Here is a 16907-nt window from a genome sequence, read left to right as displayed (position 1 = left end):
AAGGCAAAACATATTTTATTCTTTTTAAAGTTCCTTCAAAGAAAAAAAAACCGATCCATTGCAAAACTAAATATGCTAGTCTACAAAATACTTTGCTCTATATGCTCCCTCCCCCTCTATAGTGGCCCAATTGCTTAGCACTTTGTAATAGTGTACATTTGATTTTTTCAGTAAATATTTCCTTGTTGGACAGTGTTGCAAGCAGGAGGCAGATAGAGGTATTGCAAAATAAATAGTACAAAAATAGAAATAGATTGAAGGTGAAGTTCTACTCTAATATTCAACATTCATTTAAAGTTCTAATTCAGAACAGATATGAACTAAGGGCATAACAAACTGCAGTCCTCCAGATGTCACAATATGTCTCCCAAAATCCAACCAAAGGCTGGGGATGCTGGAAGTTGTATTTAAAGAACAGCTGGAGAAATAGAGGTTGCTCTACATTAGTAACCCCCTCCACACAAATTGTGGAATTGCAAATCCAGCATGAAAGGCATAGTTCACTATTTGGTTGCTGATATAATAGATCATCGCTGATATAAGCGACGCGGTTTCCTCAGAGCTGCACTTTTCTTTTATCTGGAGCGCATGAAGAAAGCGGCAGCAGCAACCTATTAAATGCAGCAATCATTGACAAGGCACCAGCCAAATAAGGTTTTCCCTTTAAGGTGCAGGGAAATCCATTAAAATGTTTCATCAGGTAAGTGCCCATATGTTGTTCTACAACTTGGTAGAAGTTTCTCAAACTAGCTTAGCCAGCCAGCCCTCTACATTACTAATGTTGGCATCCCCATCCTCTTCTTTACTGTCATGAGTGCTGCATTCCAGGAATTTTACCTTCATAGGTAACTGGGTAAAATCGAAGTCTTTGCCTTTCTTCCCAAGCTGTGCGACACCCGAGTTGCTACCTTCCAGGGTGGTAGGAGCAGCCGAGCGAGTGACACGAAGAGTGTTCCTATTAGAAAGGAAAAGAGTCTCATATATAAAAATATCGCTATACATATTATATGCGGCTGTGTATTTGCAAACCTCTCTGCCAATGAGAGACACAGCCCTATTTTGAGGGCTATGTAATAAAAGCTAAAAGTTTGCCCATGGGCCGTAACCCATAGCAACCAATCACTGGTCACTTGTTTAAAAAAATAAAACAAAAGGCACTAAGTTTGCCCATGGGCAGTAACTAGGGTTGCCTCCTTTTCTGGAAAAAAATACCGGTCTTCCTAAATATTTTTCTTTTTTCCCCATTAATAACATTGGGATTAACCATCATTTTAAAATACAGGCCAGGTGGCAACCCTAGCAGTGACCCATAGCAACCAATTACTGGCCACATGTTTAAAAGCAACCATCTTATTGGTTGCTATGGGATACTGTTCCTGGGCAAACAGTGAATTTTATCACATTTGGGGGGTAAGACTCTTACGAGGCATTACACAAAACAGTGCACTGTACCAGATAACACACAGAGGGTGCATGTAATAAAAGAAAAAAATATATGCAAAAAGTTATTCATATATTTTGGCTTCTGCAAATCTGGAAAGTATTTAGCAACCCATCTGCCAGTGGAAGAAAGATTGTGATTTCATTGTTTGCACCAGTACAAATCTATGTTTTTAAACTTCTTACTGACAAAGTATTTAAAAGTATTAAAACTTTTTCTCTCTCTTCTAATGAAGAATAATGCATGGTGAAAAGCACATTGTTGCTCTAATTTATGCATTTTTTTCACTTATTTTCTTTATTACATTTCCCCCAGAGTGGTTTCACATTACTTACAGCTCTTTCTCCAACTGCTGCTGTACAAGTTTGGCTGATTTGGCCATTGAAATATCTGTAAGAAAATAAAGATGTACATTATTAACCTTAGGGCATTTAGTTGTCTGTGAGTAATCATGCAGGTTATGGTGAGTTCAAGGAGTTTCAACACAAATGTATTTTTGGCATTTCGTGTTGAATGGAGTCATTTCTTGTGGTCAACAAAATGCCCTGTGCCATTACCCATAATGGCATGTTATTTTACCATTAGCTGCAGGTCTGGGGCTTGAGCATCTACAGAGAACTAGACTTGTTTATAACATAGACCTATTGGGGCTTATTTATCAACACCTTATAGCAACCAGTCAGATTGCTGCATTCATTGTTCTTCTTGCAGCTGGCTTCATAAAGCTAATCACCGATAAATGAGCCCCATTGTGTCTTTGTGCTTAAAATGTAGTTGTTTATTAATGTTCTGCTTAAAGGGGTGGTTGACCTTTCAGTTAACTTTTACTACATTACAGAATGACCCATTCTAAGCAACTTTTCAATTGGTCTTCTGACTCTTTCCAGCTTCTGACCCCATCTAAAAGTAAATGCTCGGTAAGGCTACAAATGTATTGTTCCTCCCACTTTTTATAATTCGTCTTTCTATTTAGGCCCTCTCCTATTTATATTCCAGTCTCTTGTTTAAATCAATGCCTTGTTGCTAGGGAAATTTGGACCAGATTGAGAGAAAAAAAATGCACGTTCAAAAAGGGTGAAATGTAGACAGGAGGGGTTCATTTATCAAGGCTGGATATATTTACACATGGACAGTAAAATATTGTAACCAATCATGTTTTTCCTTTGACTTTACTTGCAGCTGAGAAAAGCTGAACAAGGATTGGTTTATATGAGTTACTGCCAAAGTACAACTTCCACCAGCCTTAATAAATGAAGCTCCTGGACCATAGGATAACATGACATTTTTAGAATTTTAGAACACACACCAAAAATGGATACATTTTTATTTATTTTTTATAGAAGGTATTTCAAACACACACTGTTAAAAGTCCATCACACAGGTGCATCATTCCAGCATCATCTTAGAGAGGCACCTACCTTGTTTATTGCAAGCAATGAGTATTGGTGGAGCATTCTTCAGTACTGCAACATCTGTCAATAGTTGGTAAAGGAGCTCAGCCACCTCTTTCACCTCACGCTGGAATGCTGAACTGTCCACTACAAACAGCAAGGCCCTGAAAGAAAATGTCATTGATATAATCTTATCTATAGTACTTTTTTTTTTAATTCACTCTTCTTACACAATTCTTCAATTTTATTGAACAACAAATCCTACAAGGAAATTTTGCTCTATTGCATTTTTCTTTCAAAACATTTAAACACATTGGTTTATGTTAGAAAAGAAAAAACTTAAAATATGCTGTTTGAGCATTCAACATCTTAGATAAAGCAATTTAAATAAAATAACATTTATATGGATATTTAACGTTTCTTTGAAAATGTATTGATGCCTATCCCTAATTCCTCAAATGGCATATATGCTCTGAGACTGAACTAATACCTTGCTGATGCTTTATATTGCTCCAGGAATTGATGCCTCAAACTTTCGTGACCAGGAAGGTCAACAAGTGTCAAACTGGTCCCCTTTTGGAAAAAAAAAAAACCAATCGTTAGTGATCCTCAAAGTCAATTTCTTAAAAATAATTTTAATTAAAATGTTATTTGTTGTTGGAGGTATGACAGTTAAGTTTATGCAATAAAAATTTTTCTTGCACACACTGTTCACATTTAAAGAGATACCGACAAGAGAAATTAAACTCTTTTACATTTATCATATTATTGCCTTTGAAAGCTACTTAGAACTTTGCCGTAAAGTATTTGCACAATGCTTTTATATCACCTGTCTGATGCCCCATGTTCCTGTATGAGGGGGCTGCCATATTTGTCCAGCAGGAGTCCTTTAGCATTAGAAACTTTAACTGACAGCTGACAGGCTGAGATGGTCAGGTTTAGAAACTTCAACTAACAATTACTTACAAAAACAAACCTCTCAACAAAAATTATTAACGTGACCTATAGGTAACTTTTAATGTACTTTCATATTTTAAAAAGTCATTTTTTAGTGCCAGTATCACTTAAATATGAGGCTCACGATGTCCAAAAGTCTCTTCAAGCCATAGTGAACTATAGTACTTGATAATAGAGAGGCACACTGATTCTTTGGTGGGACAGACAAATATAAGTCATTATTTGTGGTATCTGAAGATGAGAACTACCCCATAATACATTTAGCACCTACTTTCCTGAGTAATTTAGTCTTCCTTATTTATTTTGTTCACTCGTCGGGCTTCAGACACAGAAGGGCACCACAGCACCAGCTATGTAACGAACATACTGAGAGCCTTATTTTTGCTAAATAATGTCTATGTTACATTGTGCACCTCAATAACTACTTTCTCCCAGTGGCGTAACTAGACCCCTAAGGGCCCTGGTACGAAAATTTAAAACTGGGCCCCCCACGCAATGAGCTGGAATACAGCATTACTGGTTTGGTTAGAGCAAGTATAGGCACCATCTCTCCCTACTATACCTGCTATCCCACAGTCGCACTCCCTTCCTAGAGACTATTATCCACTGTTACTATAGGCACCATCTCTCCCTACTATACCTGCTATCCCACAGTCACACTCCCTTCTCATAGACTATTATCCCACTGTTACTATATGCACCATCTCTCCCTACTATACCTGCTATCCCACAGTCACACTCCCTTCCCAGAGACTATTATCCCACTGTTACTATATGCACCATCTCTCCCTACTATACCTGCTATCCCACAGTCACACTCCCTTCCCAGAGACTATTATCCACTGTTACTATAGGCACCATCTCTCCCTACTATACCTGCTATCCCACAGTCACACTCCCTTCCCAGAGACTATTATCCCACGGTTACTATAGGCACCATCTCTCCCTACTATACCTACTATCCCACAGTCACACTCCCTTCCCAGAGACTATTATCCACTGTTACTATAGGCACCATCTCTCCCTACTATACCTGCTATCCCACAGTCACACTCCCTTCCCAGAGACTATTATTATCCCACTGTTACTATAGACACCATCTCTCCCTACTATACCTGCTATCCCACAGTCACACTCCCATCCCAGAGACTATTATACCACTGTTACTATAGACACCATCTCTCCCTACTATACCTGCTATCCCACAGTCACACTCCCATCCCAGAGACTATTATACCACTGTTACTATAGACACCATCTCTCCCTACTATACCTGCTATCAAACAGTCACACTCCCTTCCCAGAGACTATTATCCCACTGTTACTATAGGCACCATCTCTCCCTACTATACCTGCTATCCCACAGTCACACTCCCTTCCCAAAGACTATTATGCCACTGTTACTATAGGCAGCATCTCTCCCAACTATACCTGCTATCCCACAGCCACAGTCCATTCCCAGAGACTATTATTTCACTGTCCTTCTCCTTTAAGGTTGAGTTTGATGGACGTGTGTCTTTTTTCATCCTAACTTACTATCTTATTACTGTTCATGAAATCCTACTGCACTGAGGGTCCAGCAGACAGGGCAGCCTTAAAGCAATTGTTCAGTGTAAAAATAAAAACTGGGTAAATAGATAGGCTGTGCAAAATAAAAAGTGTATCTAATATAGTTAGTTAGCCAAAAATGTAATGTATAAAGGCTGGAGTGATTTGATGTATAACAAGTCAGATCACTACTTCCTGCTTTTCAGCTCTCTTGGTTTACACTGACTGGTTACCAGGCAGTAACCAATCAGAGACTTGAGGGGGGGCCACATGGGTCATATCTGTTGCTTTTGAATCTGAGCTGAATGCTGAGGATCAATTGCAAACTCCTGAACAGAAATGTACCATGTGGCCCCCTCTTCAAGTCGCTGACTAACTCAGAGTTATAGAGCTGAAAAGCAGGAAGTTGGATTCTGGCTGTTTTATTAGACATCTGTTCCCTCCAGCCTTTATACATTACATTTATGGCTAACTAACTATATTAGAAACATTTTTTATTTTGCACAGCCTATCTATTTACACAGTTTTTATTTTCACACTGAACTACTCCTATAAGGAGGAGACAGACAGGAGTTTGATCAGGGCTATGGACCACTGCAAAACGAGCTTTCTCATACAATGGCAGGGTCGGTGGGGTTCGGGTTGTAACCAGGTGACTCTACAGAACCTCATGATTCTGACCGGAGTACTTTCAGTGGCTAATCTGCGCCATAAGATCTAAAATGACAGCTTTCCAACACCAGATCCCTTGAAAAGTCAGGAAAACATCTAATTAACGTATCTAAGAGGCCAGTACAATTTACACTTCAATCAATGCAGTCCGTCAAGCTGCATTTCCTATAAACGTCACTCACGTTATCTGGTAACCTCGGTACCACCGCACTCGTACTGGCAGCGGGGCTGTTACACAACAGGTTGGGTGAGTTATATCTAGTTCCATTGGGGTGGGGGGGATTCTCACACACTGGACTTACATTTTCACCCATTAATTACAATGGTTAAGAACCTACCCTGCTAATTTCTTCATTCTGCTCTCCTTCTCCTTAATATTTAGCTCAGGGGGTTCCCCTTTAGGAGAATGTCCAGAGCAGGCTTTGTTCGTTCCCAGAGTCTTGTTTTAGCCTCTATATTCCAAGCAAGTGGTTTGGTGCAAAAGTCACCAGTTTCTTTGATCCAGTTCCAGGGCTAGCCAATGCCTCATGCACCCCCGGTGGCACACAGCTCAGGAGATGAGTAGTTTACAGCTAGGCGCTGGGAAGCTGTTCTCCCATATACCCCTCAGGTGAAGAAATCTAGGAGGACAGCTGTTGCCCCTGTTACCCAGCAGAGAAGCATTTCCAAGGGTCCCTGTGATATTTACCCTGTGCCCTGGAACCCACCCATATCTCTTCTAAGGAGCTTTTAATCCGGAGCAACGAAAGGTGAATGTGGAGCAGCCCTAACACCAAAGGTATCTGATTTTTATTTTAAAAGATGAACATTCCCAGCTCTTTTTTTTTTAATCATCACTTAAACATTAACCACAAGGTTTGAATGGATCCAATAGACATCACTGTAAATCAGTGCAGATTCACTCTTCCCACCACTCCCAAATCTTGGCTACACACACACACATATACACATACACACACACATGCACACACACATATATACATACATACACACAAACACATGCACATACATACATATATACATACATACATACATACACACACACACACACATATACATACATACACACGCACACACACATACATGCAAACACACATACACACACACACACACACACACACACACACACACACATACATATATATATATACATACATACACACACACACACATACAGTACACACACACACACACACACACACACATACAGTACACACACACACACACACACACAGTACACACACACACACAGTACACACACACACACACAGTACACACACACACACACACACAGTACACACACACACACAGTACACACACACACACACACACACACACACACACTCAGGACCTTCATGCCACAAACAAAAAACAAATCATCTGAAGTGGAGCCATGGTGCTCTCTGTGGCCTCCTCTTGTGTTTGTTCCATCCCTCTCAAACTGACGACTCAATCAAACACAAATCCCTTTTCTGCCCTACCCGAAGGATGCAAAAACCCCTTACATTCGGCAGGTTTCTGTAAAACAGTAGCAAACTTTCCCACCACCTCGACTGAATCCCTCATACCTTCCAGCAGAGCGGCTCCACAGAAACAGCAGGGGGGAGGTGCCCAGCCAGCACAAAAAAAAAAAAAGCGGAGCGAGCCCGCCCAGCCAGCACAAATAAAAGAGCCAGACCAGCCAGCACAAAAAAAGGAAAGGCAAAAAAAAATTTGAAAAAAAAACCTAAAACAAAAGTCAGTGGCTCTGGCGGGCCCCGAGGTGGAGCGGTCCCCGGTGCAACTGCACCTCTTGTTCCCTCGGTAGTTACGCCACTACTTTCTCCAGTGTAAACATGTGAAACAATAAAACATTAATAACTACTGACTGAAGTTGGATAGAAGGTATAGAAGTCTGTGGGTCCCTAGCTGCACAGTTACATTTGGAAAAAGCATAATGGGAAGAACAGTTTTCCTCTGAGCGTTAGAATTTGTTTTCTCCCAGCACACCCTTTACAATCAATGGATAATTTATTGCCTCTATACCATGTATAATGCATATAATGTATTGTATCTATACTATGCTAGTGACCTGCCAACATTTTGAGTCTGAAAGACTGTGATGCCCTTTAACAGAAATGTAAATAATCTGAGACCATTACCTTGTCACTTTTCACTTTATATGCAGCAGAATTGGCAGTGATAGAGGTTTGGGTTTTCTTGTATGTTCCTGTAAGCAACTAAAACAAAAGAACAAAAAGGCACACAGTGAATTTAGAACATGAACACTTATGGCTTTCAGTTACGCTGGTTAAAAACAAATCATGTGAACAAACGTTACCAGAACGGATTATAAACTACAAGAGGAGCACCAGCATTTTTACATGGATACCACTTGTAACTTTGGTCCTGTAGGAATGCTGTGTAAATGAACATACAGATACCGGTACCGACCCGTTATCTACAATGCTCGGGCCCTGTGGTTTTCGTGTTAACAGATGTTTCTATAATTTGGATCACCATCAACTAGAAAATAATATAAACATTAAAAAAGCAATAATAATAATATACAATTGGTTGTTTTTGCTTCCAATAAGGATAATTATATCTTAGTTGGGATCAAGAACAAGGTAATGTTTAATTATTACAGAGAAAAAGGAAATCATTTATAAAATTTGGATTATTTGGATAAAATAGATGCTATAATTCATAATTTTTCATAATTCAGAGCTCTCCGGATTACAGATCCCATAGCTGTATCACCAAAACAAGACTTGGAGATGCAACCTATAGAAGTACACTGAAAGCTGTAGAGGCAAGAGGCACACCTGCAAAGCTACAGAAACTTGTTTCAAAAGAACATACATAAGCAGTTAAAACAAATATATATATCTATATATATATATCTATATATATATCTATATATATATATATCTATATATATATCTATATATATATATATATATATATATATATATATATATATATATATATATATATATATATATATATATATATATCTATCTATATATATATCTATATATCTAGAACATAAAGCAGGATGCAGCACTCACAGGGACTTGATGCAAAAACAAAAAATCTTTATTGGACTCAACGTTTTGATCCCCCAAGGGATCTTCATCAGGGGAAAAACATCCTGACGAAGATCTCTGTGGGGTTGTTACCGACATCTGGTGTAAATTTCATGTCAGTAGCCCCATTAGAAATAGATTTACTGAGAGAAAATGTTGATGTGTTCAATACTTATTTTCCCTGCTGTATATCTTGAATAGTAGGTTGACAGTTCCCAGCCACTCTGAACAATGACTCAGTGACACTGAGACCTCCAAAAAATGGGCAACAGATTTCTAGAGAGGATTTACTCAAAGAAATGAATTGCAGATACCATCAACTGGGCCAAAAGCATAAGCCGTAATGAAGCCAAGCGCAATGTTTCAAAGAAAAAACAAACAAAGGTTCTGATGATAGAAATATTTATTATGTAAGCGATTCTAGTCAAACAAATACAGGTATGGGATCCGTTATCCAGAAACCTGTTATCCAGAAAGCTCCGAATTATGGAAAGGCCATCTCCCATACACTCCATTTTATCCAAATTTTTAAAAATGATTTCCTTTTTCTCTGTAATAATAAAACAATACCTTGTACCAGCCTATTGGGTTTATTTAATGTGATTAAGGTATGAAGATCCAAATCTGGAAAACCCCAAGCATTCTGGATAACAGGTTCCATATCTGTAGTATTAAAAAAAACTGGAATATAATCAAGACAGATGAAAATATAGGTCCCTTTATTCCTAAGAAACCTAGGTTTAGTTATAAACTGGCCCAGAGTTTAAAAGAGCAAATAAAGGATATAATGAAAAAAAACAGTCAAATGAAATGTTGAAATCGCTAATTCTTTATTAAGAAATAACTTTCAGAAACTCCGCTTCAGGAAAGGCAATCCATTGTGCGGCGCTCGATTTCTCCTCCCTGCCTTCCTTATAGGAGATAGCCATGGAGGAGAAATCGAGCACCACACGATGGATCGTCACCTTTTTTGACGAGGAGCGCAAGCGGAGTTTCGGTAAGTTATTTCTTAATAAAGACTTAGCGATTTCAAAGTTTAATTTTGTTTTTGTGGTTTTTTTTTCGTTGTATACAAACGAATTTTAAAAAAAGAAAAAAATTTTGAAGTTACTGGTCCTTTAAGCACATCAGATCCTATACAAAAGTATACTGCAACCCCAGTCAAGAATTTTTAAGTGCTCGCCCAGGTGCATATAGGGGTGTGTGATGTGCAGCAGCCTCATACATGTTGAACACTTCACACATGCATACACAGGTAAGGATTATGAAATAAAACAAAAATCGCACATCAACTATGGTTGTTTATATTATTAAATGCCCATGTGGGTTGTTAAACATTGTTTCAAAATGGTTCTGCATCCAAAGGAAAGAATAGGCATGCACAGATCATCTATAAGGGCAGCATTAGATCCACAGAGACAAATGAAAGTCACTGGGACTCACTATAAAAATCACTATATTAATAGCAATTTTGAAGGCCATGCTTTTTTTTTTGTAGTATATTTTCACTTCATTAACGTTGCAATGGTGTATCACTTAATTTTTTTTTTAAATGTTTTAATGCACTGACACACAGCAATGTAACTTTTGCACATAGTGATTTTATTAACACGTCTATTGGCAAAAGGCACGATTTGCACTTTATAATCGTTTATATTGTTCAAAATGCTTCCAGAGAATTTTTGGAATCATACCCTGTTGAAAAGAAGAGTTTTTCCGGAGTCACAGAGTCCAACAAGCAGCACTGCTCTTCGGCTGATCCGACTGCCTCTCAGAATTTTCCATAGAACTGAGGAGAGAGAAAGGACATTGTGAAGCTCTTCCCAAAACACCAAGCAACTATAGATGGATCTGAGTTTCAATATTTAATACAAATGTCACATTATTGTTTAAAGGAGGTAATTATGAATAATATGTGGTGTTGGTGTCACATTGTGCTAAAAATTAATATAATTTTTAAAAATAGCGCCTTTATTAAAGCTCCTTATAAATGTTGGCTGGTCCCTGTCATATTTCAAATGAGGGATGGTCCCTGCCAGACGCACAATAGGAGGGAGACAGCCAATCACAGCCCTGGAATCACATAAGCAAAGACATGCTTCAGTTCCCTATCAGGTCCTGCTAGCTGCTGATTGGTTGCTGTCCTACAGTGCAGTGAGCCGAGTGCCGCCGGATCCCCTGTACAGCCAGAGAATTCAGCGAGCAGCAAGTATTACAGGTGATGGGACTAGTAGGGTTTTTGCAGAAAAGTACAATAAAGTAACCAGAAACACAGCTTTATAGCATATTCACCTATAATAAAAATTACAGTAAAAAAAAAAAACACTATTAACAATCTTTCAACTGTGCTGCTTAGGGTTGCCACCTTTGCGGAATGCTGAACCTGAACACGGGGGCGGGGCATATAGCATTGGGGGTGGGGCATTGATGTAGGAACAGGCATGATGCCATCAGAGGTGGGCACAATGATGTCGGTGGAGTTATGACATCTGGGCGAGGCTATTGCATCACTGGCTGGATTTCTATCCAGTTTTCGCAATGTTTTAAAGTGTTGATGCCCAATAGCGATGCGTGGGCCGGCCCAATACTCGCAAGAAGTGCGAGGTCTGGCCGCCGTTAGAAATCACGGGGCCTTGTACAACAAAATTTTCAGGGCCCCGCTGACCCTGGCCCCCAATCCCGGTCACTCCACATCACAGTTAAAAGACCACACAGACATCAGCACTAAAAAAAGGTAACCCACACACAAGTTATAAAAAGCTATTGGGGACCAGAGCCCCCCTATAAGTTAAAAAAAAGTATTGGTGCCAGCCCCCCCCCCCCATAATTTTTTTTTTAAAAAAAGCATTGGTGCCAGGGCCCCCCTTACAAGGGCCCCAAAGAATATTTTTTAAAAAAAACATTGGTGACAGGGCCTATAGAGTAATAAAATAATACATTGGTGGCCAGCGGATTAAAAATTGAACTCATGGCTTCAGGACTTCAACTTCGCCTCCTTTAGTGACTTTGCGTCTTTAAATTTTGCCTTTTTTTTGTGACTTCGGGTCTTTTCGCCGCTTCGGGACTTCGGCTATTCGGCTTTTTCCGCACTTTGGCTGTTCGGGACTTCGGAAGGAGGCAGCACGGGTTGGGCGCTGTCAAGGGGAGCCCGGCTCTTTCGCGGGCGGCAGGCACGTTGCAGTGCCGGCTTCTGGGTTCTCCTTTTATAGACACTGCGCCTGCTCGCCTTGCCCCTTCTGTGAAGTCATCAGTAGGTTGGCGCAGGTCTATAAAAGGAAGCCAGTAGGCGGGTGCAGGGAGTGCGGGCTTCGGGCAGGTCAAAAACACGACCCACACATCACTAATGCCTGGTTTAAAACCCACACAGGTGGCCACCCTATCTCTAGCTATATTCTGCTTGATGAGCAAGGCCAATCCTTTAATTACACATATCAGATCTATTATACAGAAATCAGTTATCCAGAAAGCTCTGAAATACAGCAATGCCAATTTATTTTTGATAAAAATGATCTGTAATAATAAGAAATGAACTGCGCTTGATAGTAACTAAGCCATGTTGACGCGAGTAGCTTTAGTATCTAAATCTTTTTTTCTTGTATTGGTCAGATTATTGTCCGGGTTTCACAAGGCTGAAAACTGAACAGAAAGTTGAAAGTGAACAGGTGGCATCCCTACATTAACCCCGATGCCTCACTGACCCTATTGATATATGTATAAAATAGCAAACTCCAGGTTATTGACACAAAAGTTACACTTTTACAGCAACGCCTTAGGGACTAGCACTATAAGGTTATTTGTAAATGTAATTGCAGCCTCTGGCGTGTTCCTTTGTGCACTGTTGGTTGTAACTCATGAAACAATGTAGCAGAGACAACTCTCCTGCAGTCAGGAGGGAAAGCTCCACCACAGATGTGCAAACCCCAGTGACACCCTAATGTAGTCACTTCTTGGTGATAATAATCCCTTCCCCATCTCCCCACACACGTGACCCCACGACTGTCCCCGGGATGGAAAGCTGTCACTCACCAAAGCTCAGCAACACAACAATCAGGGCGATGCCCACGGAGAGCAAGGTCGGGTCTTGCCTTTGCAGCTCCTGTTTAATGAACTCTAAGTCCGGCAACCAGCGGGAATCATTTTGTACCGCAGCCTCAGCCATCTTTCACACGTAGCAGTAACCCACTCGCCGCGCATGCGTAATTCTCTTCAAACTGCTCTTACGTATAATTAAAAAAGCGCCGGAAGTAATGCACTGCGCATGCGCCCCGAATAAATGTGACGTGTAACACTCCAGAAAGAAATCAGTCTGAGACTAAAAGCCGCTATTGATTGGTGTGATCCAGGCTGAGTGGTCTGGGAGCAATGGGTGCTTTGTGATGCTATGTCTTGAGGAGTGTATTTATAGTTTAATAATATTTCCCTTGTGTCATTATCCACATGGACTCTTGGTACAAACTATAAAATGCTGAGTGTCTTTCCTTATATGCCTGTTGCTTGAGTTACTGGGGGAGTTGCCTCCTGAGTCCTGACCCCTATAAAACCAAACATATATGGGATCCACAGCCTGCATGGCTAATTAGCAGTTCATTTAGATGCATGGTTACACATAAATCAGTTCAGTCTGCAGCATGCATCTAAGGGTAGAACTACATGGGTGACTTTGGTGCAGTTCCGACGCGTTGCGCCAAAATGCAGATGTCGAATCTGATGTGACGGATAATAAGGTGAGCAATAGCAATGTTGGATCGTGTCGCAGCGTTCATACGACACTACGCAACTGTCGGTTCAAATGCTGTGTCTGCATCCATCAGTCGTGATGGATGAACAATGCGATAAGATCCGACATTTGTATTTGTTACCTTATTATCAGTTGCATCCGATTTGACGTCTGCGTTTTGTCGCATCGCGTCGGGTTGAATTCTCCTTTAATTGCTGGAATCCCCAAATCCTCCCTTAATCACACATCTCTCTCTATGATTTCTCCTTCCATTTGCCCCCACCAGTCCATGCTCCCTTGTCCTCTGACACATCCTCCCAGTTTATAGGCGAGGGCGCGAAATTTCCACATATTTTAGGGACAAATTGTATTTTATCATTGCCCGTTATAGGTTTTCTCCTAGTGAGTTCCTGGTGGTTCTGTGCTGTTAAGCTTCTGAATTCTGTGATCTGATTACCCCTGCCCGCTACTGACTATCCTGACTTCTGAAATCCTGACCCTGCCTGGTAACCAACTCTTCTGTATCCGAATCCCTTCTGATTGACCCTTGCCTGCCTGACTTCGCTTGTACTCTGCCTGCCCCGACCCAGCATGAACTGTCTACGCTTCCTGTCTACGCCTTGTAATGTGAGATTCTGCCCTAAAGACTTTGCTTTACCGTTGTGCCCCTTTGCTTATTCAGAACCCTTCGCTTGGCACCTCTCTTATTTAAGACCTGGCGGCATCCGATTAGCGAGGGCTCCTCCCGAGGTGAAAGGCAGCTGTTAAAGGCGGAAGCAAGAGCCGAGAACACCGTGCTTAGCATTGGTTCTGAACTTAGGGTGCTGACCGTGACACTGGATCAAAAATTAATAAACAGCAGGAAGATCCACACACCTTATTGTGACATGCTTCAGAATTTTATTTTTTCAATCACTGTGCATTCCAATGTTTTTGCCCTCGTTGGGACCTTTATCAAGGATATTTAAGTGAGAGATTTAGAACTAATCTCCAGTTACAAAAAAAGTGCTAAAGTGGCATCATTATTTGTATACCTTAATTATCAATTACAATTCAAGTGCAAATTAAACACAATTTAAATACAAATTGTGCATCAACCACTGTTTCATGGTCTCACTGGTAACTCAAGCCTATGCAAACACTTACATGTATGACTATGAAGCAACACATATTTTTGATCACCCATTGTTCAGGTGGTATGGAAGGTTTTAAAGACATGTTATAGGCGACCTGTTTTTCCTATGGACAGGCATGGCAGAACAATTACACACAATGGCTAATGAACTAAATGCTATGGATAGAATTTACTATATATGGTTATGGATAGATCAGGTTAACAATGACACTTGGTATTTCTGATATTGATTTGTTGGATGTACTGGTCTCAAGGGAAACATTCATTTGGATACATTTATGTCAAAGACACAGATAGGAATACCATGCATCATTAGGCGTTGCGGCAGGGCTGTAAAACCTGCATACAAGTGAGGGGGCCTTTTTCATGTGAACTGGACAGACTGGTGTGAATGTGGAAGAGTGAGCCAACCAATGACCCAAAGATAAGCCATGATGGGCCTAAAGGAGCGAGAGAAGCTAATCACTATGTATTCTTTCATTCTATATATGTTGGATGCTGGGTTTTCATTTGGGGGGGTTGAACTTGATGGACTTTGTCTTTTTTCAACCCAATTTAACTATGTAACTATAACTAATGTTGACTGTGCATAATTAATCCTTATTTGTGAATAATATAAATATTGTTTTAGTTTAATCAGCTAATATTGTAACAATTTATTATGCAATATATATTCACTTTAATATACACTTACTGGTGTAGATTTTTTTGTCTGATTTCTCAAATTTCTCAAAAAAATCATAACCCTAGTAAGAGGGGCAAATCATTTTATTAATATGAAATCTTACACTGCCAGCAAGTAAAATTAGGTCCCAATGTGTACTTACCTGCAGTCCAGAACCCAGCATCTTTCTTACCTTAGGGCTGTTTTTAACTACAGTTCAAGTGCAGCAGGGCATATTTTATAGACCCATGGAAACCCGATCCTAAAGAAATAAACTTTAGCAGTGCACTGCCAGATTTGGAGTCACCAGCCATACGGCTTTGTTTCTTTTTTTGGCCAACTAAACGTGTGGTGGGAAGATGATGCAAATGAGAGAAATGGGGAGAAGGGCAGAAGAGTAAACAATGACAATGGAGAGGATACGAATGTGTAATGGTTCAGAATGGTGCAGCACAAATTGAATAATTAGCACCAAGGTTAATCAGAAGAGAAAAGGCAAGGGTCTGCAGAAGAAAAATGGGTTTGAAATGGACAGACAAAAAAAGGTTGACAAAACATTGGGATGGAAGAAATGAGAGATGAGAAAGGTAGACTTATATAGAGAGAAGAGAATTTTGAATGAGGAGAATAAAAATATTAAGGATAAAGTGAAGTTATGATGTTACATATGTCCAAATGGCTGGTGAAATGTTTCTCAGTGTAGCTTATGCAATCTTTCACTGCTTCTTGAATTTGTGAGGATATTTAGGCATAGTATGTTTTGCTGTTTCTTCCTTAAATTAAGCCCAGTCTCAGTCCCTTCTCGTATGGGTTTGGATCTCTTTATTTGTTCACCTATTCCGTTTGAAGTGAAATCCTCTGAAAAGCCTGAGGCTACCTGGTTAATTTGGGTTAAAAAGAGAACTGTCCTTCAGGTTCTACCCTTTAGCATTACTCCCAGCAGTACTGTCCCGCCTTAGTCCAATCTTCACACACATGTACACATATCAACAAACATCTACGTACAAATAATTATTCATACATACGATTAACTGTAGGCCTAGGTATTTTTGCTCTTCAAGAAAATATCTAACCTTCTTCCCTTTCACTATCACTGGGCAGTCTCACCTTTCCCTCATATAAAAATATGTGTCCAGACTAAAATAATCATGCCTGCTCCTTGCAAATTAAGGGAAAAATCAACCCAACTTTTTTTTTTTTATAACATATTTCAAGTTTATTAACATCCTTCCTATGGATAAGTTCCCTGAGGTCAATGTCCTCGTGCATGCTTGGTAGTCATCATGCCATGGTCTGTGGCTGTTTTCCCAT

The 16907-nt window shown here is 40.0% G+C and overlaps 1 protein-coding gene across 1 annotated transcript; it reads right to left on the bottom strand.

The window, feature by feature from the left end:
- On the bottom strand, positions 1-13260 carry srprb.L (SRP receptor subunit beta L homeolog). The gene is given in 7 exon segments (NM_001087377.1): positions 1-955; positions 1777-1831; positions 2860-2996; positions 3323-3405; positions 8151-8228; positions 10775-10869; positions 13107-13260. Coding segments are annotated over 7 exon segments (795 nt in total). The 5' UTR covers positions 13240-13260; the 3' UTR covers positions 1-741.
- Positions 13261-16907: the final 3647 nt, after the last annotated feature.

Source organism: Xenopus laevis, chromosome 5L (assembly GCF_017654675.1).
Source record: "Xenopus laevis strain J_2021 chromosome 5L, Xenopus_laevis_v10.1, whole genome shotgun sequence".
NCBI lineage: Eukaryota > Metazoa > Chordata > Amphibia > Anura > Pipidae > Xenopus > Xenopus laevis.
Note: the sequence above shows the minus strand (reverse complement) of the source record. Positions and strands in the feature narration are given on the sequence as shown.